The 27,001-nt window shown below is 40.7% G+C and overlaps 1 protein-coding gene across 2 annotated transcripts in view; it reads right to left on the reverse strand.

The window, feature by feature from the left end:
* Positions 1 to 3,444: 3,444 nt before the first annotated feature.
* ZNF93 (zinc finger protein 93) overlaps positions 3,445 to 27,001 on the reverse strand; it is a 54,240-nt gene continuing 30,683 nt past the window's right edge. Inside the window, exon 4 of one of the 2 annotated variants that reach the window (XM_070373432.1) lies at positions 3,445 to 11,289. In XM_070373432.1, the coding sequence (XP_070229533.1) occupies positions 11,252 to 11,289 (38 nt within the window). In that variant the 3' untranslated portion in view covers positions 3,445 to 11,251. Of the gene's footprint in view, positions 11,290 to 24,262; positions 24,595 to 27,001 lie in introns of those variants that run through there. The other variant, XM_070373434.1, reaches the window with a different exon arrangement.

The following is a 27,001-nucleotide window of genomic DNA, read 5'->3' on the forward strand; positions in this document are numbered from 1 at the left end:
CTCGCAGGCACAGCCCTGGGATGAAGGAGTTAGGCTTTGTGGTTCTGACTTGTTCTTTCCTTTCTTCGGTTAAGATGACTGGAAAGAATGTTAAGGTGCTTATTGTTTTTGAGAGAAACATGAGAAAGCACAAAGCCTTTTGCAGTTGTGCCCAGAAAATAACCTGTTCAAGGATCTTTACAAAGAATGCTCCAGGATGAGCACGTAGGCCGCAGCTTGAGGCCATGGGAAGGATTATTATCTGAGACCTGTTTGTGGGGGGAATGTTTATGGCAAAAGAAGTTTGCTGAGTTTAGGGTTTAGGATTAATTAAGAATAGCTAGAAACCTTTTTAGGAGATAATGATCTTAAGATGCTAGGGGCAAACAGGATTTAGAAAGATAAGAAATAAAGTGATGTAGCATGAGTTACAATGTAATCACAAGTTAAATACAGTAAATCTGGGTGGGGGAAACTAAAAACCTCTGACCTAATGCTTTTGTCAAAGTATAAAAGAGAACCTGAAGCTTGAAATAAACATGTAGTCCCGTACTTTGAGCAAGATGTAGCTCGTACTAAGAGCCAGAGGCTACATCATCATCGCCAACACCGTCCATCTCTTCAGGTTGAATCCCTGGCTGCTGGAGCTGGACTCCAGCAATATACTGTTCAAAAGCCAAGTGTAATAGAAACTTATTATGAGATAAAACCTGAATGCCTGTTCGTTTTAGACTTGACTTGATTACTTAAATCTTTCAGAGAGTTCTAAGGAACTCCGCCCGTGGCAAAGGTCATGAGGAAGGAGGCTTGGCATAGGCAAAGGCGGGATCAAGCCTCAGGAGTCCCCCTGGAAATTCTCCAGCATCTACCCCCAAAACCAGAGTCTGCCTACTTTACTGCGTTGTGCTCTCACCTACACCTCTGACTTTACGGGGGGCTGTCCCCCACCACCTCTCTCTGAAAAAGAGTTAACTTACAGCTCCAGTTAATAAAGTTCCTGGGCATGACAGAAGTGTTTCAACCTACAAACTCCTTTGGAAGTCCTCTAGCCTGCCTGAATAGGTTCTTCCAGCCACATGTGATTGTTCAGAGCCTCCCAACTGTGAGAGGCATGAGATGTTCTAAACTGTCTAAATACAGATTCCTTTGAGCAGGTAAAAGATTGATTATAAATTGTATTGGTGAAGGTTTTTTCACTTATTGGGCCAATGTTTGCTGCTAAGTTTCCATATCCCTTACCTACTGTGTCCCTGGGAGTGTATTGATTAATATAATTGGTGTATAGGAATGTAAGTAGTAGCTTTAATGTTTGTAACCTTGGACCCTTGAGTTAATTCTTTTCTTGTTATAGCCCACCACACCTTTGCCCTATAGGAATGCAACTTTATCTAATGCTTTTGGAGGTTGGCGCCTGACTTTAGAATAATCACCTTTAGAGAAAAATAAGTTTTCTGAAGAAAGGATCATAAAATGTTAACAGGCTTCTTGGCCAGAAGATGATGTAATTCACCGAAACTTTTGCATACGATAAGTTTGCAGGAAGAAAGCCTGGCTTACTGCTGACTCTACCCCTTCCCCCATTATCCCCTATGCACAACTTAAGGTATAAAAACTACTTTGGAAAATAAAGTGCAGGCCTTGTTCACCAAAACTTGGTCTCCCCATGTCGTTCTTTCTCTCACCTTCTGGCTGAATTCCCATCTGGAGCATGGAGGCTCGTCAAGCCTACTAATTTTGCCTGGGCTTCTAAGATTTGACCTGGGAGGGCTTAGTGTCTCCTCTCCTTCAGGAGAACGGAAGGACGCCTGCGGCCTACGTAGGTGATGTAAATTCCTTGCCTTGGAATTTTATTAGCTTTCCACATAAACCAAGTTATTCAGCCTCTTTTCTCCACTGAATTTTCTCACTGAGCTATCCTTATTTGATCACTCTTTATATCTTTAATTCTATCGTATCCTGATCGCTGAAGCCGTCTCCCCTTCGAATTCCCTGGATCCACCGGGGCTGGACCCTGGTAGTTCTTGTCGGGTCTTATAAGAATAATGTAGCACTTTGGTACAAAGATGCAGCCAAGGAGCCCAGCAATGGGGGCCAACATGGAGAAGATCTCCACAGCCACCATGACCTTGCCCTTGGTGCTGTGAAGGTCTCAGGCAGGTTCTTGGCCAGAAAAGCCAAGGAGAAGCTCCACAGGCTAAGGAGCCCAGGTATCCCAGGATATAGTACAAAGCAGTGACCAAGCCCTTGCACACAACGATGAGATCCTTGGGCTCAGAATGAATGTCCATCTCAAAGAAAGGGGGAAAGATTCCCAGACAGACTCCACAGATCAGGAAATACACAAGAATGACATAGTTAGAAGCTCCTGCTACCAGAACCATCTCATGGTTCTTCTTGGTTTCCTGACCTTGAATGCCAAAATCACAGTCGGGTATTGACCAAAACAGTGGCAACAGCCACGGTGAACACAACTCCAAGTGTGATCTGTTGGAGGGCACAGGTAGCTGTGTTGGGATGACCAATGAAGAGCAAGGAGCAGAGAGAGCAGAGCAAGCAGAGGAGGAGGAAGAGGAGCAGGACATAGCTGAGAGCCCAATTATTGGCCTTGACTATGGGGGTGCCTTGGTGCTTTAAAAAGACCCACAAAACCACAGCTGCGATGACAAAAACCTCAGAGCCATGCAGGTCAGTGACATTCCCAGGGAATCCTCAGAGGCCAGAAGGTGACAAGTTCGGGGAGGCAGCAGTTTCTCTCCCTGTTTGGGCCCTTGGTCTGGGCACTGATCACACTCTCTGCATCTGAGGAGAAAGTGGATTCAGCATTTCTTCATTTGTACAACATTTCAATATGTGGTAAACAGAAACATTTCCTGTCACTGTTCATATGCATATTGTGCATATTGGTCCCTTCTGATATAATATTCAGACACACCTGATTAGAAAGTGTTTGTGAGCATGTAAAATTTGGAACCTTTCTATGTTCTTGCTGGGAATGAAAAATGGTGCAGCTACTGTGGAAATAAGTCTGACAGTTTCTCTAAGAATTAGTATAGTATAATTTATTATATAAAAACTATACTATAGCATAGTTTATTCTCTAACAATAAACATAGTATTAGCATCAGTGAGCAATTCCCATCTAGGAGTACTCTCCCCAATTTCAAGGCAGAGGCTTGAAAAGATAATCTCTTACCTGCATTACTTACAGTAACCAAAAAATGAAACGAGCCCAAATGTCCACTGATAGATAAATGGATAATAAAAATGATGTACATATTCAACACAATGGTATTCTGCCTTAAAATGAAATGAATTGATCTGACACATGCTATAATGTACAAAAATCTTGAAAGCCTTATCCTTTTGAAAGAAAGCACACTCCAAAGGACAAAGATGGTTTTATTTATAAATGTACTTAGAATAGTCAAATTCGTAGACACAGAAAGTGGAATGATCTTTACAAGGGAGTAGAAAGTAAGAGTAGAAGGCAATGGCACCCCACTCCAGTACTTTTGCCTGGAAAATCCCATGGACGGAGGAGCCTGGTGGGCTGCAGTCCATGGGGTCGCTAAGAGTCGGACACGACTGAGCGACTTCACTTTCACTTTTCACTTTCATGCATTGGAGAAGGAAATGGCAACCCACTCCAGTGTTCTTGCCTGGGAATCCCAGGGATGGGGGAACCTGGTGGGCTGCCCTCTATGGGGTCGCACAGAGTCGGACATGACTGAAGTGACTTAGCAGCAGCAGCAGCAGAAAGTAAGAGGGGACTACCCTGGTAGTTCAGCTGGTAAAGAATCCTGGAATTCAGGAGACCCTGGTTTAATTCTTGGGTCAGGAAGATCCCTTGGAGAAGGGATAGGCTACCCACTCTAGTATTCTTGAACTTCTCCGGTGGCTTAAATGGTAAAGAATCCACCTGCGATGCAGAAGACCTGGGTTCTATCCCTGGGTTGGAAAGATCCCCTGGAGGAGGGCATGGCAACCCATTCCAGTATTCTTGCCTGGAGAATCCCCATGGACAGAGGAGCCTGGCGGTCTACAGTCCATGAGGTTGCAAAGAGTCGGACACAACTGAACAACTAAGCACAGCACAGCCCAGAAAGTAATAGGAAGTAACTGTTTCATGGCAAGATAGATGAAGTTAAGGTGACACATTCTCTGCAGGGACAGTGGAGAAAGTTGTATGGCAATGGGAATTTATTACTGCCCTTGAATTGCACTCAAGAATAATTAAAATGTCAAATTTTATATGAGGTATATTTTACCATAAAAAAATGGATAGGTCAAAAACATGAATAAGTACATGTTTTGAGAAAATGATGCCCAAAGACATCATTCTTCTTTCCCAAAACCTTCAGTTTCCTTTTCATTGTGAAATATATAACAGGTGGTGTTACCATAAATGATTATAAATCTGTATTCCTGTGTTGTTCGAAATGTGCTTCTCTGGGCAAAAAGTACACGTAAAACAGCAAATAGGCCTTCCTTCCTGTGGAATTTTTCTGAACCCTGAACTATAACTCTGGCCACACATAGATTTCAGACTGAAAAATAGACATAGGCATTGGTCAAATTTGGCAGATGATTAGCTGCTGTCAGAGGACATCTCTATGTCTGCCAGAAGAAAGGACATTCACCTTCTGTTACATCACTGGGTCTCATTCCTACTCCTAGCCTTGTCATATTCCCTAGGAATCTAAGTATGAGGAACTAAGTTATGCTTCCAAATTCCTTTTCTGAAATATTTACAGAGACAACCAAAAATTTAGCAAAGTATTCCCTGGCTTTTATTTCATATATTCCTGGTGACATAACTTGTCCTTTTGTTTAACAACCTAACCCAAAAATCCTGTCAGTGCAAGCATGCATGTGGTCATGATACTGAAGTTTGATGTGTAGAAAAATATTTTACTATGCTCTCATTTTGGCTGCATAGAGGATGGAGTTTTTGGTAAAGAACCTAACAGTGTGAAAAACAGACACACTGCTAAAAGTAATTTCACAAAAAAATTAATGCAGGCCATGGAGAGACAGACTATGGGAGTGTGTTCTGAAATACAGATTGTGATTAACACATTACATCCTGATCCAAGTATGGTACAGTTTTGTACAAAAATGAGAAACATTTTTATGTGTTACATGCAAAAGCAGTAAACAAATAATCACCTTACAATTACACTGGACTTTTCACATGTGGGAAATCTGTTAAAATTCATGGTCAATGCTTTGAAGTATTAGAGTGAAGTTTTATGACCGAATAATATGCAAAGAATGAAGGGAATGTATAAATGGAAAGTACAAAGAGATAGTTGATATCCATAGTCTACTTGTGTTTATCTAAACAGAAGGACTTTACCAAATATAAATAAGGTCAGGGTATTTCATTCTACACAACCTACTCATCCTAGAAATTGACTCAGAAAGTATGTAAGAGTACTTACTGTGAATCACAACATTACATTCAAAGAGTGACTTTAATGCTCAGAGGCATGCACACTTCATTTCATACGAAGATTTGCTCTAATATTTTGACAAGGGATACATGTAATCTTAAAAAATGTGATACCTCTTTGATCCTATAGACCATTCTATCATCTCTTTACTGATCACCAAACCTTGGTCATATAGGCTCTTGGAGCCAAATTCTCCCACTTTAACCAGGAGTTCTAGATCACATAGAAAACTCACAGCATTCAGGATAACATGCTGCATCACATGACTTCTTCTGTCATCTAAGAATATGTGCTCCCAAGCATTGTTTCTAAATTAGATTTTATCCAGGAATGGGTGAAGCTAGAAAAGAAGCAAGACTGAAAAATGAAAAGTGCATTCAAATTAGAACTGGAAGGCCCGTTGTTACATAACAGGCTTTCTTTCCCACCTCCCCAGCCTCAATCAGTTTCTTGTTGGTAGTTTTGTGCGGGTGTTTACCATTTCTAGGACTCTAGAGACGTGGACATTTCATCTCGTTCTAAAAACAAAGACAGAAGGAATTGAATACAATCATGACACAATCAAAGGATGTCTCCATCATGGGTGTTGGTGAGTCCCAGACCAATAAATATTGAAAGCAACAAGGGGGGAAAAATAACATACAAGGGAAATCCCATAAGATTATCAGCTGAATCCTCAATAGAACTCTACAAGCCAGAAGAGAATGGCATGATATATTCTAGTGGTGGAAAGGAAGTATCTACAAATAAGAATAATCTACCCAGAAGTCTCTCAATCAGATTTAATGTTGAAATCAAAAGTTTTGTTGTTGTTCTAATGAGTCAGCTCTTTGCATCAAGTGGCCAAAGTATTGGCATTTCAGCTTCAACATCAGTCCTTCCAATGAAAATTAAGAGTTGATTTTCCTTTAGGACTGATTGGTTTGATCTCTCTGCAGTTCAAGGGACTCAAGAACCTCCCACTACACCATAGTTCAAAAGCATCAATTCTTTGGCACTCAGACTTCCTTATGGTCCAACTTTCACATTCATATATGACTACTGGAAAAACCTTTGACTAGATGGACTTTTGTTAGCAAAGTAATGTCTCTGCTTTTTAATATGCTGTCTAGGTTTGTCATAGCTTTTCTTCCAAGGAGCAAGAGTCATTTAATTTCATGGCTGCAGTCACCATCTGCAGTGATTTTGGAGCCCAAGAAGATAAAGTCTGTCACTGTTTCCACTGTTTTCCCATCTGTTTGCCATGAAGTGATGGATCGGATGCCATGATCTTAGATTTTTGAATGTTGAGTTTTAAGCCAGCTTATTCGCACTCCTATTTCATGTTCATCAAGAGGCTCTTCAGTTCTTTCCTTTCCACCATAAGGGCGGTATTCACTTATGTGAGGTTCTTGGTATTTTGCCTGGCAATCTTGATTCCAGCTTGTGCTTCATCGAGCCCAGCATTTCATATGATGTACCCTGCAGATAACTTAAATAAGTAGGGTGACAATATACAGCCTTGAAGTACTCTTTTCCCAATATGGAACAAGTCTCTTGTTCCATGTCTGGTTCTAACTGTTGCTTCTTGACCTGGATACACGTTTCTCAGAAGGCAGATAGGATGGTCTGGTATTCCCATTTCTTGAAGAATTTTCTAGTTTGTTGTGATCCACACAGTCAAAGGCATTAGCATAGTCAGTGAAGCAGAAGTGTATGTTTTTCTGGAATTCTTTTGTTTTTTTTCTATGATCAAACAGATGTAGGCAATTTGATCTCTGGTTTCTCTGCCTTTTCTAAATCCAGCTTGAACATCTGGAAATTCTCATTTCATGTACTATTGAAGCCTGGCTTGGAGAATTTTGAGCATTACTTTGCTAGTATGTGAAATGAATGCAATTGTGCAGTAGTTTGAACATTCTTTGGCATTGCCTTTCTTTGGGATTGGAATGAAAATTGACCTTTTCCAGTCCTGTGGCCACTGCTAGGTTTTCCAAATTTGTTGGCATATTGAGTGTTGCACTTTCACAGGATCATCTTTTAGGTTTTAAAGTAGCTCAACTGGAATTCTATCACTGCCACTAACTTTGTTCATAGTGATGCTTCTTAAGGCCCACTTGCCTTCAGATTCCAGGATGTCTGGCTCTCAGTGAGTGATCACACCATCATGTTTATCCGGGTCATCGAGACCTTTTATTGTACAGTTCTTCTGTGTATTCTTACCACCCCTTCTTAATATCTCCTACTTTGGTAGGTCCCTACCATTTGTGTCTTATATTGTGCTCATCTTTACAAGAAATGATCCTTTGGTATCTCTAATTTTCTTGAAGTTATCTCTAGTCTTTCCCATTCTATCATTTTCCTCTATTTCTTTGCATTCATCACTTAGGAAGATTTCTCTCTCCTTGCAATTCTTCAAAACTCTGCATTCAGATGGGTATATCTTTCCTTTTCTCATTTGCCTTTTGTTTCTCTTCTTTTCTCAGCTATTTGTAAGGCCTCGTCAGACAACCATTTTGCCTTTTTGCATTTCTTTTTCTTTGGGATGGTTTTGACCACCGCCTCCTGTACAATGTCACAAACCTCCATCCATAGTTCTTCAGGCACTCTGTCTATCAGATCTAGGCCCTTGAATCTATTTGTTACTTCCATTATATAATCATAAGGAATTTGATTTAGGTCATATCTGAATGGCCTAGTGGTTTTCCTTTCTTTCTTCAATTTAAGTCTGAATTTGGCAATAAGGAGTTCATGATCTGTGCCACAGTCAGCTCCCAGTCTTGTTTTTGCTGACTGTATAGTGTTTCTCCATCTTCAGCTGCAAAGAATATAATCAGTCTGATTTCAGTTGACCATCTGGTGATGACCATGTGTAGAGTAGTCTCTTGCTTTGTTGAAAGAGGGTGTTTGCTATGACCAGTGAGTTTTCTTGGCAAAACTCTGTCAGCCTTTGCCCTGCTTCATTTTATACTCCAAGGCCAAACTTGCCTGTTACTCCAGGTATTTCTTGACTTCCTACTTTTGCATTCTAGTTCCTTATGATGAAAATAACATTTTTGGTTCTTTTCAACTTCAGCTTCTTCAACCATTCAACTTCAGCTTCTTGGCATTAGTGCTTGGGGCACAGAATTGGACTACTGCAATATTGAGTGGTTTGCCTAGGAAATGAACAGATACCATTTTGTCATTTTAGAGATTGCACCCAATTACTGCATTTTGGACTCTTTTGCTGACTATGAGGGCTACTCCATTTCTTGTAAGGGATTCTTACCCCCAGTAGTAGATATAATGGTCATCTGAATTAAACTCACCCATTCAGTTCCATTTTAGTTCACTGATTCTGAAAATGTCAATGTGCACTCTTGCCATTCCTGTTGGACCACTTCCACTTTACCTTGATTCACGGACCAAATATTCCAAATTCCTATGCAATATTGTTCTTACAGCATCAGACTTTACTTCCACCACTAGATACATCCAAGCCTGAGCACTGTTTCCACTTTGGCTCAGCCTCTATTCTTTCTGGAGCTATTTCCTCACTCTTCTCCAGTAGCATATTGGGCACCTGGGGAGTTCATATTTCAGTGTCATGTCTTTTCATCTTTTCATGCTATTCATGAGGTTCTCAAGGCAAGAATGCTGAATTGGTTTGACATTCCATTTTCCAGTGGACCACCTTTTGTCAGAATTCTCCACCATGACCCTTCTATCTTGGGTGGTCTTATACAGCATGGCTCAGTTTCATTGAGTTAGACAAGGCTGTGATCTATGTAATAAATTTGGTTAGTTTTCTATGATTGTGGTTTTCATTCCTTCTGCCCTCTGATGGACAAGGAAAAGAGGCTTGTGGAAGCTTCCTGATGGAAAGTACTGATCAAAAGCTTTAGACACAAGTAAGACTTATGAAAATTCAGCACCACTAAACTAATTTTGCAACAAATACTACAGGAACTTTCCTAGGCAGGAAGCACAAGAGAAAGAAGTTCAGTTCAATCACTCAGTCATGTCCGACTCTTTGCGACTCCATGGTTTGCAGCACACCAGGCCTCCCTGTCCATCATTAACTCCCAGAGTTTACGCAAACTCATGTCTACTGAGTTGGTGATGCCATCCAATATCTCATCCTCTGTCATCCCCTTCTCCTCCCACCTTCAATCTTTCCCAGCAGCAGGGTCTTTTCAAATGACTCAGTTCTTTGCATCAGGCGGCCAAAGTATTGGAGTTTCAGCTTCAGCATCAGTCCTTCCAATGAATATTCAGGACTGATTACCTTTAGGATGGACTGGTTGGATCTCCTTGCTATCCAAGGGACTCTCAAGAGTCTTCTCCAACACCATGGTTCAAAAGCATCAATTCTTCAGCTCTCAGCTTTCTTTATAGTCCAACTCTCACATCCATACATGACTACTGGAAAAACCATAGCTGTGATTAGATGGAGCTTTGTTGGCAAAGTAATGTCTTTGCTTTTTAACATGTTGTTTAGGTTGGTTATAACTTTTCTTCCAAGGAGCAAGCGTCTTCTAATTTCATGGCTGCAGTCATCATTTGCAGTGATTTGGGAGCCCCCAAAATAGTCTGCCACTGTTTCCATTGTTTCCCCATCTATTTGCCACGAAGTGATGGGACCAGATGCCATGATCTAAGTTTTCTGAATGTTGAGTTTTAAGCCAACTTTTTCACTCTCCTCTTTCACTTTCATCAAGAGGCTCTTTAGTTCTTCTTTCCTTTCCACCATAAGGGTAGTGTCATCTGAGTATCTGAGGTTATTGATATTTTTCCCAGCAATCTATAACAGCTTGTGCTTCATCCATCCCAGCATTTCTCATGACGTACTCTGCATATAAGTTAAATAAGCAGGGTGACAATATACAGGCTGGACGTACTCCTTTCCCAATTTTGAACTACTCTGTTGTTCCATGTCTTGTTCTAACTGTTGCTTCTTGACCTGCAAACAGATTTCTCAGGAGGCAGGTCAGGAGGTCTGGTATTCCCATCTCTTGAAGAATTTTTAGCAATTTGTTGTGATCCACACAGTCAAAGGCATTACCATAGTCAATAAAGCAAAAGTAGATGTTTTTCTGGAACTCTCTTGCTTTTTCGATCATCCAACAGATGTGGCAATTTGATCTCTGGTTCCTCTGCCTTTTCTGAATCCAGCTTGAACATCTGGAAGTTCATGGTTCACATACTGTTGAAGCCTGGCTTGGAGAATTTTGAACATTACTTTGCTATCATGTGAGATGAGTGCAATTGTGCAGTAGTCTGAACATTCTTTGGCATTGCCTTTCTTTGGGATTGGAATAAAAACTGACCTTTTCCAGTCCTGTGGCCACTGCTGAGTTTTCCAAATTTGCTGGCATATTGAGTGCAGCACTTTCACAGTATCATCTTTTAGGATTTGAAAGAGCTCAACTGGAATTTCATCACCTCCACTAGCTTTGTTCATAGTGATGGTTCTTAAGGCCCCCTTGACTTCACATTTCAGGATGTCTGGTTCTAGGTGAGTGATCACACCATCATGGTTATCTGGGTCGTGAAGATCTTTTTTGTACAGTTCTTCTGTGTATTCTTGCCACCTCTTCTTAATATCTTCTGCTTCTGTTAGGTCCATACCATTTCTGTCCTTTATTGTTCCCATCTTTGCATTAAATGTCCCCTTGGTATTCTAATTTTCTTGAAGAGATCTCTAGTCTTTCCCATTTTATTGTTTTCCTCTATTTCTTTGCATTGATCATCGAGGAAGGCTTTCTTATCTCTCCTTGCTACTCTTTGGAACTCTGCATTCAAATGGGTATATCTTTCCTTACCTCATGTTAAAATATCTTCAGTTTTAAAACTTAAATGACTCTCAATTGAAATATTAAAAATTTTAAGCCTGTAAAGAAAGAAAAAGAATGTTAGGGACAAGAGAAGCTTCTGGGCACAATGTCCTATTAGCCACTTTTCTTTTTCTCTAAACTTTCTGCCCCAGTCTCAGAACCTTCACCAGCCTTAAATCCCCACCCCTCCCCCCTGCCCCAGGCTCACAGGGGCATCTCTGAGACTGACAGGGCCTATGACCTCCTGTACCTGGGACAGGGATGTTGTTCACAGAATCTGGGTGAGCAGCAGATGTTCAAGGCCCTTTCTAAGGACAGATTACATTCCTGAAATGAAGGATGAGACCATCCAGGCCTTAAAATTCTTAGTCAAAGTCCTTGTGTTCTGTGAGTTTTCAGATTTCATTATTCATTACTGAACTTGAACAATACCCAGGCACACAGAAGCTTCCCAACAAGACCATGAGTACAGGGACTGGACATTACTTCTCCCAGTGATGCTGGGTCCCAACTTTCTCATTAATATTTTATCCTCTCCCACCGACAGACACAAAGGCAGGTGTGGGTCTTGCCGGTGTAGAGGGAGGGTCTCTGAAAACCAGTGAAATATACAGTGAGTCATGCCAAAGTGCACCCACATTTCTCTGTCCCTTCCTGGCCAGTACTTGCTACAAAATGGGGAATCCTTTTTCATCTTGAGTCAAGGAAGAATCATGCACAGCAAAGACAACCCCAAGACTATCAAGCCCAGGGCCATAAAGAAGAACTGGAAACAATGTCCTCAGGTTAGTTTGTAAGATTTGAATACTCGTGAGGCCAACAAGTGAACACTGGCGCATCATTATGAAGAAAACCTAAAGAAGAACTTGGGCCAGACTGGAAAGAACATGTCCCCTCTGGTATGTCTCTTCTCCATTCCATTTTCATGATATTTAAGTAACTAACATGGGCTGACCCAGACAATCACACTCTGCCCTAAGCCAAGTAGAGAATTATGAGACCAGGCTTTGCCCATGGTCCTGTTTTCACAAGACTGGAAAGGATTTCACACTCTGAACCTGCCATACATCTCTCTCCTAGTTGCTCCTTTACAACTATGGCTCAAAGCAATGATGCTGAGGGAATGAGAGAATCATCTGTGGATATTGCTCACAGTGTTCACAGCTCCTGAGGAAGACAGGTTCAGAGGAAGAGAGACAGGAAGTAGATCTGGGTCACCTAATCCAGCCCTGAAGGTATTTGCTCCAGTCAGCTCTTCCCTGTGGACATGGCCACCTCCCACTTCTCAGGACCAGCTCCAGGCTTGGTTCCTGAGGGTCAGAGCTCTGGATACCCACCTCAAAAGTGAACTATACTGAGACACTTGACTACTGTAATAGGTTCTGTGAAACTTGGGTCTTGTCTGGCTATCTCAACACCCATTTCCTTGTCTTCTGTTGAAGACCTCAAGCCTAGTAACAGTGGTGGACTTTATCAGCTTCTCGTCTTGAAGACGGGACTTAAAGTCACTCAAACCTGTGTTATGTAGCAACTTCCCACTAGCTATCTATTTTACATATGGTAATGCATATATTATACATGACCAACCTAGACAGCATATTAAAGAGCAGAGACATTACTTTGCCAACAGAGGTCCGTCTAGTCAAGGCTATGGTTTTTCCTGTGGTCATGTATGGATGTGAGAGTTGGACTGTGAAGAAGGCTGAGCGCCGAAGAATTGATGCTTTTGAACTGTGGTATTGGAGAAGACCCTTGAGAGTCCCTTGGACTGCAAGGAGATCCAACCAGTCCATTCTAAAGGAGATCAGCCCTGGGATTTCTTTGGAAGGAATGATGCTAAAGCTGAAACTCCAATACTTTGGCCACCTGATGTGAAGAACTGAGTCATTTGAAAAGACCCTGCTGCTGGGAAAGATTGAAGGCGGGAGGAGAAGGGGACAACAGAGGATGAGATGGTTGGAATGGCATCACTGACTCAATGGACATGAGTTTGAATAAACTCCAGGAGTTGGTGATGGACAGGGAGGCCTGGCACGCTGCAGTCCATGGGGTCACAGAGTCAGACATGACTGAGTGACTGAACTGAACTGAATGTATATATTTTAATGCTACTCTCTCAATCTGTCCCATCTTCTCCTTCCCCCACTGTGTCCACAAATCTGTACTCTACATGTGCCTCTCTATTCATGTTCTACAAATAGGTTCATCTACAAATAGGTCCATTTTTATAGATTCCATATATAAGCATTAATATCACCCTGGTGCTCTGTGATGACCTAGAGTGGTGAGATGAGGGGGTGGGTGGGAGGATGGCTCAGGAGGGAGGGGACGTGTGTATACTTATAGCTGATTGACACTGTTACATGTGGCAGAAACCAACACAACATTATTCTCCAAATAAAAATTGTTTAGAAAGTCGTTTAAACTGGATACCAATTCTGTTTGAAAGACAAGGGTTGCATCCACTGAACTGTGTAACATCAGAAGGTTAATACTGTGTGTGTGTGTGTGTGTGTGTAGAGTTCAGTAAAATAATCCAGCCAGTCATTAACAATATAAACATGTTAATAGAAGCAATGATCTACAGGGGTTTGACATACTCCAACAAAAGATATGAAACATACAAAGAAAGAGGGAAGGAAGGCCTGTATGCTGGAAAATAAGCAGGGACCAGAAATTGCTTGTGAATAGGTGACAATTGAAACAGAAAAAGACTTCAAAATAGCTAAAAAGTACAGTTAAAATGAAAAATTTACTAGAGTGTCTCAATAAATTTGAACTAGTAGAAACAATAATTAGCAAACTTAAATGTGGATTGATAATAAAAATTATGTAACCTGAGAGAAGAGAGGATGAAATAAACTGAAAGGAGACTCAGAAAACATGGGACATGGTTAAATAAATACACAATGGGAGTATCAGAAGGATAGGAGAGAAGGGAACATAAAATTATTTTGAGGAAATAATAACTGAAAATAAGCCAAATTTATCTTTAAAAATACAATAATCTACATATTCAGGAAACTCAACAAATTTCAACTAAAACAAATGCAAAGAGAGCCACAATTAGATCCATCACATTAAAAAACTGAAAGCCAAAACAAAACAAAACATACTCTTGAAAAACCACTTGTGGTTGTAAGGGAAACTTAATAAGAATAGCAGCTAACTTCTCTTTTTTTAATTACTTTTTTCTTTAATTTTTTAATGTTAAAATTTTTTTTATTTTTAAAAAATGAATTAAGAAAAATGTTTTTTGACTGTACTGCTTGGCATGTGGGAACTTAGTTCCAAAACCAGGGATTGAACCCACAGCCCCTGCAGTGGAAGTGCAGTCTTAACCACAGGACTGCCAAGGAAGCCCTAATGGTTATCTTCTTATCAGGAACAATGGAGTCTAGAAAACAGTGGGATATTCAGGGAACTAAAGAAACAATTGCACTCATCTCACATGACAGCAAAGTAATGCTCAAAATTCTCCAAGCCAGGCTTCAACAGTATGTGAACCGTGAACTTCTAGATGTTCAAGCTGGATTCAGAAAAGGCAGAGGAACCAGAGATCAAATTGCCAACATCTGTTGGATCATTGAAAAAGCAAGAGAGTTCCAGAAAAACATCTACTTTTGCTTTATTGACTACACCAAAGCCTTTGTCTGTGTGGATCACAACAAATCACTAAAAATTCTTCAAGAGATGGGAATACCAGATCACCTGACCTGCCTTCTGAGGAATCTGTATGCAGTTAGAACAAGACATGGAACAACAGACTGGTTCAAAATTGGGAAAGGAGTACGTCCAGCCTGTATATTGTCACCCTGCTTATTTAACTTATATGCAGAATACATCATGTGAATTGCTGGGATGGATGAAGCACAAGCTGGAATCAAGATTGCTGGGAGAAATATTAAGAACCTCAGATACTCAAATGACACCAACCTATGGAAGAAAGCAAAGACAAACTAAAGAGCCTCTTGAGGAAAGTGAAAGAAAAGAGTGAAAAAGTTGGCTTAAAACTCAACTTTCTGGGAAAAAGACCTAAACAGACATTTCTCCAAAGAAGGCATATAGGTGGATAACAAACATGAAAAGATGCTCAACACTGCTCATTATTAGAGAAAGGCAAATCAAAACTACAATGAGATATCACCTCACACCAGTCAGAATGACCATCATCAAAAAGTTTACAAACAATAAATGTTGGAGAGGGTGTGGAGAAAAGGGAATGCTCCTGCACTGTTGGTGGGAATGTAAATTGATACAGCCACTATGGAAGACGGTATGGAGAGTCCTTAAAAACTAGGAATAAAACCACCATATGACCCAGCAATGCCACTCCTAGGCATATACCCTGAGGAAACCAAAATCGAAAAACACACATATATCCCATTGCTCATTGCAGCACTGTTTACAATAGCTAGAACATGGGAGCAACCTAGATGTCCATCAACAAATGAATGGATAAAGACCTCGTGGTACATATACACAATGGAGTATTACTCAGCCATAAGAAGGAATGCATTTGAGTCAGCTCGAATGAGGTGGATGAACCTAGAACCTATTATACAGAGTGAAGTAAATCAGAAAGAGAAAGATAAATATCGTATTCTAACACATAAATATGGAATCTAGAAAAATGGTACTGAAGAACTTATTTACAGGGAAGCAATGGAGAAACAGACATAGAGAACAGACTTATGGACATGGGAGAGGGGAGGAGAGGGTGAGATGTATGGAAAGAGTAACATGGAAACTTACATTGCCGTATGTAAAATAGATAGCCAATGGGAATCTGCTGTATGGCTCAGGAAACTCAAACAGGGGCTCTGTATCAACCTAGAGGGGTGGGATGGGGAGGGAGATGGGAGGGAAGTTCAAAAGGGAGGGGATAGATGTATACCTGTGACTGATTCATGTTGAGGTTTTACAGAAAACAATAAAATTATGTGAGGCAATTATCCTTCAATTAGGAAATAAATAAACTTTTAAAAAGAGAAAGTGAGAAAGCTAAGATCATGGCATCCGGTCCCATCACTTAATGGCAAAGAGACAGGGGAACAAGGGAAACAGTGAGAGACTTTATTTTGGGGGACTCTAAAATCACTGCAGATGGTGACTGTAGCCATGAAATTAAAAGATGCTGACTCCTCCTTGGAAGAAAAGTTATGACCAACCTAGATAGCATATTCAAAAGCAGAGACATTACTTTGCTGACAAAGGTCCGTCTAGTCAAAGCTATGGTTTTTCCAGTAGTCATGTGTGGATGTGAGAGTTGGACCACAAAGAAGGCTGAGTGCTAAAGACTGATGCTTTCGAACTGGGTGTTGGAGAAGACTCTTTAGAGTCTCTTGGATTGCAAGGAGATTCAACCAGCCAATCCTAAAGGAAATCAGTCCTGAATATTCATTGGAAGGACTGATGCTGAAGCTGAAACTCCAATACTTTGGCTACCTGATGAGAAGAACTGACTCATTGGAAAAGACCCACCCTATTCTGGGAAAGGTTGAAGGCAGGAGAAGGGAATGACAGAGGATGAGATGGTTGGATGGCATCACCAACTCAATGGACATGAGTTTCAGGAAGCTTCGGGTGTTGGTGATGGACCAGGAAGCCTGGCATGCTGCAGTCCATGGGGTTGCAAAGAGTTGGACATGACTGAGCAACTGAACTGACTGATGGATGTTCAAAACCATCAGTTCTTTGGTGCTCAGCCTTTGTTATGGCCAACTCTCATATCCATATGTAACTACTGGAAAACCATAGCTTTGCCTATACAGACCTTTGTCAGAAAAGTAATGTCTCTGCTTTTTGGTATGCTATCTACGTTGGTCATAGCTTTTGTTCCAAGGAGCAAGCGTCTTTTAATTTCATGACGGCAGTCACCATCTGCAGTGATTTTGGAGCCCAAGAAAATAAAATTTGTCATTGTTTCCATTGTTTCCCCATCTCTTTGTCATGAAGTAATAATCTTCGTTTGAAGCCATAATCTTCGTTTTTTGAATGTTGAGTTTTCAGCCATCTTTTTCACTCTTTTCTTTCACTTTCCTCAAGAGGTCCTTTAGTTTGTCTTCACTTTCTGCCATAAGGGTGGTGTCATCTGTGTATCTGAGGTTATCGATATTTTCCCCAGCAATCTTGATTCCAGTTTGTGCTTCAGCCAGCCCAGCATTTCGCATGATATACTCTGCATTTAAGTTAAATAAACAAGGTGACAATATACAGCCTTGGTGTACTCCTTTCCCAATTTGGAACCAGTCTGTTGTTCCATGTCTTGTTCTAACTGTTGCTTCTTGACCTGCATGCATGTTTCTCAGGAGGCAGGTCAGATGGTCTGGCATTCCCGTCTCTATAAGAATTTCCCACAATTTGTTGTGAGCCACGCAGTCAAAGGCTTTAGTGTAGTCAATGAAGCAGAAGTTTTTCTGGATTATCTTGCTTTTTCTATCATCCAACGGATGTTGGCAATCTGATCTCTAGTTCCTCTACCACTCTATTTGTATTTATCATTTTATGTTTATATTCTCATGTATCTGTTTCATGTATCATTTTCTTAATATTCTTTTTATTTTGGCCATGTCAAATGGCATGTGGAATCCCAGTTCCCCAACCAGGTTCAAAACTCAAGCCCCATGCATTGGAAGTACAGGATCTTAACCATTGGACTGCCAGGGAGTCCTCATTTTCCTAATATTCATTACTTGTTTATCTGTGTTCTCTTTTACCTCACTGAGCATCTTTAAGAAGGTCATTTTGAATTATTGTTCATATAATTCACAAATCTGTTTCTTAGGGATTGTTAATGGAGATTTAGTTTATTCCTTTGACTGTGCCATGTTTCCCTGTTCCTTTCTAGATTGTGACTTTTGTGAGATTGGTTATGGGAAAAAACAGTCCCCTCCTCAGTCTTTATGGGCTGAGAGCATATCTTCCAGTCTTTTTGGACTGGACAGGGGAACACTGTTATCAGTCAGTTTGGCCAGATATTCTGAGGGTGCCTCAGATCTTTTTTAGGGACTCTTCTCTGAGCTAGTGTGTATAATTTCCAAGTTAAAGGAGCTTGCTGCTTCTTCTCTGGAGACTGTAATGTCTTGCTTCACCTGGTGTCTGTCTGTGGTATTACAGTCTCTTTGGTGCTCCCCTTGGTTTTCAGCAATCCCAACTTGGTGTCCAAACTGCCATTCCAGTCAATGCTCTGAGCCAAGTGAGGCAGAAATCAGTCCCCTAGGCAAGACCCTGAAAAGTCAGACCGCTGGATGTATAGTCTATTCTGTTTTCCTCTTTTTCACTCCTGGGGGAGAAGCTAAGAGTTGGGAATTTTTTTCCTGAATGTGTCTTGCTGTGCCTGGGGCAAAGGACGTAGCTAAAGTGAGTGAAATAGCACCAATTTTATTCTCCAATACAATGTATTTCTTACTGGCTTTGTACTCACCTGGAGTGCTGCAACCTCTTAAATGCATTCTGCAGTTCTCAGAAAAGCAATTTGATCCATATCTTATTTACTCAAAGTCTTTGTAAGAGAATGAAGGCCTGGAGCTTCCTAGTTCATCATCTTACTGATGTGATTACCCTCGGTTCACAGATATTTTATTTCAGTCCTTGTACCTGTGTGGTTTCTGATAAAATATCTGCTTTCATTTTTTTCCCCTTTATAAGGGGTCATTCTTCTCTATAATCTTTTTTAGAATTTTGCCTTTCACTTCAGTTTCCAGAAGTTTAACTGTGAAGTATTGTGGTATGGATTTTTTTGGTTTAATGCTTTTAGGGGTTTATTCACCTTCCTGAGTTTGAAAGTTTACATCTCTTGGTAAGCTTGGGAATTTTCAGCTCTTACTGCTTCAGACTTTGCTGGCCTGTACTCTTTATTTTCCCACTTTTAAACTGTGATAATATGAATGCTAGATCTTTTGCTACAGGTACAGGTACCTGAGCAGCTCTGTTCTTTCTTTTGGTCTTTTTTCTCTCTGCTATTAAGTTCTGCTGTTCTGTCTTCAAGTTTATAGATATTCTGTCTACTCTGTTCTGCTTTTGAGCACATGCAGTGTAGTTTTAAAATTTAGGTTACTGCATGTTTTCAGTTCTAAAATTTCCATTTGTTTCTTATCTTTGCTGAGACTTAAATTTCTTTGCTAAGACTCTGTTTTTTGTTTCAAACATTTAAAAAATTGCTTATTGAAGAATTTTTAGGATGGCTGTTATACAAATATTTGTTAAATTATTTTAAAATCCTTGCCATCTAATTGCTGCCTTTTTCATTTAAGTGATCTTCCTGGTTCTTGGTATGATGAAAGTTTCTTTTGTTGAATCCTTGAAATTTGGGGTATTGTTACAAAACTCTTAATCTTATTTTAGTCTTTAGCTTCAGCTGACTTGCTTTGATACTGCCATGGCAAAGGTAGGAGAGCCACCTCAAAATGGCCATGTGACATAGATCAGCTTTCCCATTTGATCTCCCTAGAAACCTAAGGAGTTAAGGTTCTCCTTTTTATTGCTTGGTAGGGGTGGGACTTCTGGCTCCTCACTAAGCCTTCACTGGTACCACCTTGGCTGAGACGGATGAGTGCCTGGTTTGCTCCCTATTTGTCCTCCAATGGCACTATGGGGTGGGACTGTGGCCTCACCACTGTTGGGTGGTGGTAAAAGTTCTAACCCGGCACTGGTGTGTGTTGGGGGGGTGTCCCAGTTCCCCATGTAGTGTCCAATAATAGATTGCTGTGAAGATGGGTCATTTACTACCACCCAGGATAGATGCGTGTCTTAGCTCCTGGCCTTCTGTGACACCACCAGCAGAGCTTTATGGCCCCTCTTGACAGTCGTTTAAGGGTAGAAGTCTAGACTCTTCACTCAGCCATTGCTGGTGTGTGTAGTGATGCTTTTTTTTTTTTTTTTTGTGCTTTGTGCTGGAGTAGAATGGTTATTATCTGAGTCATCTGTAAGGCAATGGCACCCCACTCCAGTACTCTTGCTTGGAAAATCCCATGGACGGAGGAGCCTGGTAGGCTGCAGTCCATGGGGTCGCTAAAAGTCGGACACGACTGAGTGACTTCACTTTCACCTTTCACTTTCATGCACTGGAGAAGGAAATGGCAACCCACTCTGGTGTTCTTGCCTGGAGAATCCTAGGGATGGTGGAGCCTGGCGGGCTGCCATCTATGGGGTCGTACAGAGTCAGACATGACTGAAGCGACTTAGCAGCAGCAGCAGCAGCAAGAGTCATCTGTCTTGCTAGGGTACCCCTTTCCTGGTCCTTTGGCTAATGAAACTGAACCCTTTGTTGGGGTTTGTAAACTTTTTTTGTGTGTCTATGTCTCTTGCTGTCTCTGGGTTCTTCAGCTCTGCATTTGGGATATAAGAGGCGAAACAATTGCCATATCATTCTTCTGGTCCTCCTGAGATTCCTAGCAGGCCTATCCTCTTTTCTCCATTTTAAAGAATCTTCTTGTATATATAATACATATATAATGTACAGGGGGGTTAGGTGTACTTAGTGGGAAAATAACACAAAGCATATACCTGCCTACTCCATCTTCCTGGAACAATTTTATCTTTAGATTGAAAAGTTGAGTTCATAATATATAAATTGATTATTTTATCCAACAATATATGCTAATACTGTTACTAATTAATGATGTTTCTGCCACCAAAATACATAGATGAATACTTAAAACTATGAGTTAATCTACACCATTCATCGTTGTTGTTCAGTCACTGAGTTGTGTTTGACTCACTGCCACCCCATGGACGGCAGGCTTCCCTATCCTTCACTATCTCCTGAAGTTTGCTCAAATTCATATTCATTGAGTTGGTGATGCTATCAAATCATCTCATTCTTTGTCACTCCTTTCTCCTACTGCCCTCATTCTTTTCCAGCATCAGGATCTTTTCCAATGAGTCGGCTCTTCACACCAGGTGGCCATAGTATTGGAGCTTCAACTTCAGCATTAGTCCTTCTAATGAATATTCAGGGTTGATTTCCTTTAGGATTGACTGGTTTGATTTCCTTGCTGTCCAATGGACTCTCGAGTCTTCTCCAGCATCACAACTCGAAGCAAGTGTCTTTTAATTTCATACCTGCAGTCACAGTCTGCAGTGAATTTGGAGCCCAAGAATATAAAATCTGTTACTGCTTCCACTTTTCTCCCTCCTATTTGCAGTGATGGGACCAGATACCATGATCTTAGTTTTTTAAATATTGAATCTTAAGCCAGCTTTTGTACTCTCCTCTTTTACCTTCATTAAGAGGCTCTTTAGCTCTTCTTTGCTTTCTGCCATTAGAGTGGTATCATCTGTACATCTAAGGTTGTTGACATTTTTCTCAGCAATCTCGATTCCAGCTTGTGATTCATCCAGCCTGGCATTTTCTATGATGTACTTTGTCTATAAGTTATATAAGTAGGGTGACAATATACACCCTTGATGTAGTCAGTGAAACAGATGCTCTTCTGGAATTCCCTTGCTTTCTCTATGATCCAACAGATGTTGGCAATTTGATCGTTAGTTCTTCTACCTTTTCTAAATACTGTTTGTACATCTGAAAGTTCTTGGTTCAGGTACTGCTGAAGCCTAGCTTGAAGGATTTTGAGTATTACTTTACTAATATGTAAAATAAGTGCAATTGTGTGGTAATTTGAACATTCTTTGGCATTGCCTTTCTTTGGGATTGGAATGAAAACTGACTTTTCCAATCTTGTGGCACTGTGAAGTTTTCCAAATTTGATGACCTATTGAGTACAGCATTTTAACAGCATCATCTTTTAGGATTTGAAATAGCTCAGCTGGAATTCTATCACCTCCACTAGCTTTGTTTGTAGTGATGCTTCCTAAGGTTCACTTGACTTCACATTCCAGGATATCTGGCTCTAGGAGAGTGGTCACACCATCATGGTTATCCAGGTCATCAAACCTTTTTGTATAGTTCTGTGAATTCTTGCCATTTCTTCTTAATCTCTTCTGTTTCTGTTAGGTCCTTCTCATTTCTGTCCTTTATCGAGCCCATCTTTGCATGAAATGTTCTCTTGGTATCTCTAATTTTCTTGAAGGGATCTCTAGTTTTTCACATTCTATTGTTTCCCTCTATTTTTGCATTGCTCACTTAAGAAGACTTTTTTTTTTTTTTTAATCTCTGCTGGCTATTCTCTGGAATTCTACATTCAGTCGGGTATATCTTTACCTTTTGTTTCTCTTCTTTTCTCAGTTATTTGTAAGGCCTTCTCAGACAACCACTTTGTCTTCTTGCATTTCTTTTTCTTTGGGATGGTTTTGGTCACCACCTCCTATACAATGTTACGAATCTCCACCTGTAGATCTTAAAGTGCTTGGTCTACCAGATCTAATCCCTTGAATCTATTCATCAGTTCCACAGTACAATCATAAGGGATTTTATTTGGGTCATACCTGAATGGCCTAGTGTTTTTCTCTACTTTCTTCAATTTAAGCCTGAATTTTGCCATAGGGAGTTCATGATGTGAGACACAGTCTACTCCAGGTCTTGTTTTTGCTAATTGTATAGAGCTTCTCCATCTTCAGGTGCAAAGAATACAATCAAGTCAATTTCGGTATTGACCATCTGGTTTTGTCTATGTGTAGGGTTGTCTCTTGTGGTGTTGGAGAGGGTATTTGCTATGATCAGTATGCTCTCTTGGCAATACTCTGTTAGCCTTTTTCCTGCTTCATTTTGTACTCCAAAGCCAAACTTGCCTGTTACTCCATGTATCTCTTAACTTCCTATGTTTGCATTCCAATCTCCTATGATGAAAAGGACATCTATTTTGGTGTTCATTCTAAGAGATCTTGTAAGTCTTCACAGAAGACTTCACAGAACCACTCAACTTCATCTTCCCCAGCATTTGTCATTGGAGCATAGACTTGAATTACTGTGATGTCAAATGGTTTGCCTTAGAAACAAACAGATTATTCTGTCATTGTTGAGTCTGCACCCAAATACTGCATTTTGGGCTCTTTTACTGACTATGAGAGCTCCTCCATTTCTTCTAAGGGATTCTTGCCTACAGTAGTGGATATAATTGTCATCTGAATTAAATCTGCCCATTCCCATCCATTTTAGTTCACTGATTTCTAAAATGTCGATGTTCACTCTTACCATCTCCTGCTTGACCATGTTCAATTTACCTTGATTCATGGACCTAACATTCCAGGTGTCTATGCAATATTGTTCTTTACAGCATCGGACTTTACTTTCACCACCAGACTCATCCAGAACTGGGTGTGGATTCTGCTTCAACCCAACCTCTCCATTCCTCCTGGAGCTATTTCTCCATTCTTCCCTAGTAGTATATTGAACAGCTATCAACCTGGGGGGCTCTCTTCTGGTGTCATATCTTTTTGCCTTTTCACACTTAATCTACAGCATTAGGAACTATAAAGCAGTATATGAAAAAGGTGGCATTTCTAGGGTTTAAAAAGCCCGAGACTGTGTAACGTGAACCAGAATAGGGGTAGGAAAACATATAGGTCTCTTCACTCTTCATCCAATGCTCTCATGGAATGTTCTCTCTCTCAAAAATAAATTATAATAAAACCTTACAAGCAGCTGTTGGAAGCTGTTTTTATAATCTGAAGCATACTGACCTACAATACAGAAATTACATGTTATTTTGAAAGCATAGTGAAAGTTGCTCAGTCATGTCTGACTCTTTGAGCTTCCATGGACTGTTCTCCAGGCCAGAATACTGGAGTGGGTAGCCTTTCCCTTCTCCAGGGGATCTTCCCAACCCAAGGATCAAACCCAAGTCTTCCACATTGCAGGTGGATTCTTTACCAGCTGAGCCACAAGGGAAGCCTAACTGCACCTTAATTTTAAAAAGTAAATAAGTAAATTGTCAGTTTTAACAATTTTATCATCTGTGGTATTTAGCAGAATACCAGGACAATTGTCAGGCACCAAGAGTAGAGCTAGCCTCTGTTCTTTTTTCTTTTAACTTCTCATTAAACATTTTTTACAGACTCTCCTAAACTCATATTTCCAAAAGTTCATCTTTCAGCCAGTTTCTCAAGTCAGAAACTATCAAGTCATCTTTGAACCTTCTGCCACATCAGATATTCTTCCTAAAACAGGCTTCAAACTGGCCATTTGCTACACAGAAATATACACTGATTTAATATCTAAGGATCATATCCAAACTCCTATACTCTCAGGTAGTATTTAACTTTTATGATAACCTAACTCTAGCTTTCATCTCCAATATTACTTTTTCTTTTATTGTATCAGAAATACTCTACATCAGCAAAGCTTGTTTCTCTACTGGTCTCATCAGATGCTGCATTCACTCTCCTTCTGAGACTCTTGCTCTTGTCCATGCCATCCCCTTCTTCTCTCTAGATGTTATAATTTCATCCATGCTTCAGATCTGGATGACAAAAAAAAATTTCTGCTTTGAGTTCTTAGAACACAATCTTGGCTTCTACTTCATTTGGCTTCTACTTATTAAAGAAGAAACCTGATCTTATAAACACATCAGTTCAGTTCAGTTGCTCAGTCATGTCCGACTCTTTGCGGCCCCATGAATTGCAGCACGCCAGGCCTCCCTGTCCATCACCAACTCCCGGAGTTCACCCAGACTCACGTCCATCAAGTCAGTGATGCCATCCAGCGATCTCATCCTCTGTTGTCCCCTTCTCCTCCTGCCCCTAATCCCTCCCAGCATCAGAGTCTTTTCCAATGAATCAACTCTTCGCATGAGGTGGCCAAAGTACTGGAGTTTCAGCTTTAGTATCAGTCCTTCCAAAGAAATCCCAGGGCTGATCTCCTTCAGAATGGACTGGTTGGATCTCCTTGCAGTCCAAGGGACTCTCAAGAGTCTTCTCGAACACCAAAGTTCAAAAGCATCAATTCTTTGGTGGTCAGCCTTCTTCAAAGTCCAACTCTCACATCCATACATGACCACAGGAAAAACCATAGCCTTGACTAGATGGACTTTTTTTGGCAAAGTATTGTCTCTGCTTTTGAATATGCTATTTAGGTTGGTCATAACTTTCCTTCCAAGGAGTAAGCATCTTTTAATTTCATGGCTGCAGTCACCATCTGCAGTGATTTTGGAGCCCCCAAAAATAAAGTCTGACACTGTTTCCACTGTTTCTGCATCTATTTGCCATGAAGTGATGGGACCGGATGCCATGATCTTCGTTTTCTGAATGTTGAGCTTTAAGCCAACTTTTTCACTCTCCTCTTTTACTTTCATCAAGAGGTTTTTTAGTTCCTCTTCACTTTCTGCCATAAGGGTGGTGTCATCTGCATATCTGAGATTATTGATATTTCTCCCAGCAATCTTGATTCCAGCTTGTGCTTCTTCCAGCCCAGTGTTTCTCATGATGTAGTCTGCATATAAGTTAAAAACCAGGGTGACAATATACAGCCTTGATGTAATACTTTTCCTATTTGGAACCAGTCTGTTGTTCCATGTCCAGTTCTAACTGTTGCTTCCTGACCTGCATACAGATTTCTCAAGAGGCAGGTCGGGTGGTCTGGTATTCCCATCTCTCCCAGAATTTTCCACAGTTTATTGTAAATAATGATATGCCACGACCAAGTAGAATTTATTTTAGTAAAGCCAACATTCAAGGGATTAGATCTAGTAAACAGAGTGCCTGAAGAACTATGGGTGGAGGGCCATAACATTGTACAGGAGGCAGTGAACAAAACCATTCCAAAGAAACAAAAAGCAAGAAGGTAAAGTGGTTATCTCAGGAGGCTTTACAAATAGCTGAAGAAAGAAAAGCAGCAAAAAGCAAGGGAGGAAGGGAAAGATAGAGCCAACTAAATGCAGAGTTCCAAAGAATAGCAAGGAGAGCCAAGAAGCCCTGCTTCAATGAACAGTGCATAAAAATAGAGGAAAACAACAGAGGGGAAAAGACTAGAGATCTCTTCAAGAAAACTGGAACTATCAAGGGAATATTTCACCCAAAGATGGGCACAATAAAGGACAGAAATGGTAGAGACCTAATAGAACTTTTTGATCTAATAGATCGAGATGAAAAGAATACATGGAAGAACTGTACAAAAAAGATCTTAATGAACTGGATAACTATGAGAGCCAGAGCCAGTATGTCACCCAAAGCCAGACATTCTGGGGTGTGAGGTCAGGAGTGCCTTAGGAACTGTGGTGCTGGAGAAGATTCCTGAGACTCCCTTGACCAGCAAGGAAACCAAACCAGTCAGCCTTAAGGGAAATCAACCCTGAATACTCATTTGAAAAACTGACGCTGAAGTTTCAGTATTTTGGTCACCTGATGTGAATAGCCAACTCATTGGAAAAATCCCTGATGCTGGGAAAGATTGAGGGCAGAAGAAGAGGGTGTCAGAGGATGAGATGACTGGATGGCATCACTGATGTGATAGACATGAACTTGGGCAAATTTCAGGAAACGGTGAGGGACAGGGAGGCCTGGTGTGCTGCAGTCCATGGGGTCACAGAGTCGGACACAACTGGGCAACTAAATAACAGTAACAGGGCAACACTGGTCAGCATAAAAATTCAGTCAATATAACTATCTATTAAAGTGTGAAGAGAAAAAAATATTATTTCACTCAATACAGAAAATGAAAAACTACTACTCCTATTTATGATTAAAAGAAACAGCACGTTGGGAATACAGGGGTATGTTTCTATTCTGATAACAAATATATACAAGAAATTAAAAGTAACATCATTAAATGGGCTTTCTTGGTGGCTCAAACGGTAAAGAGTCCACCACCAAGAGTAATGCAGGAGACTCAGGCTCAAGTCACTGGGTTGGGAAGATTCCCTAGGTTGGGGA

Source organism: Bos mutus, chromosome 7 (assembly GCF_027580195.1).
Source record: "Bos mutus isolate GX-2022 chromosome 7, NWIPB_WYAK_1.1, whole genome shotgun sequence".
NCBI lineage: Eukaryota > Metazoa > Chordata > Mammalia > Artiodactyla > Bovidae > Bos > Bos mutus.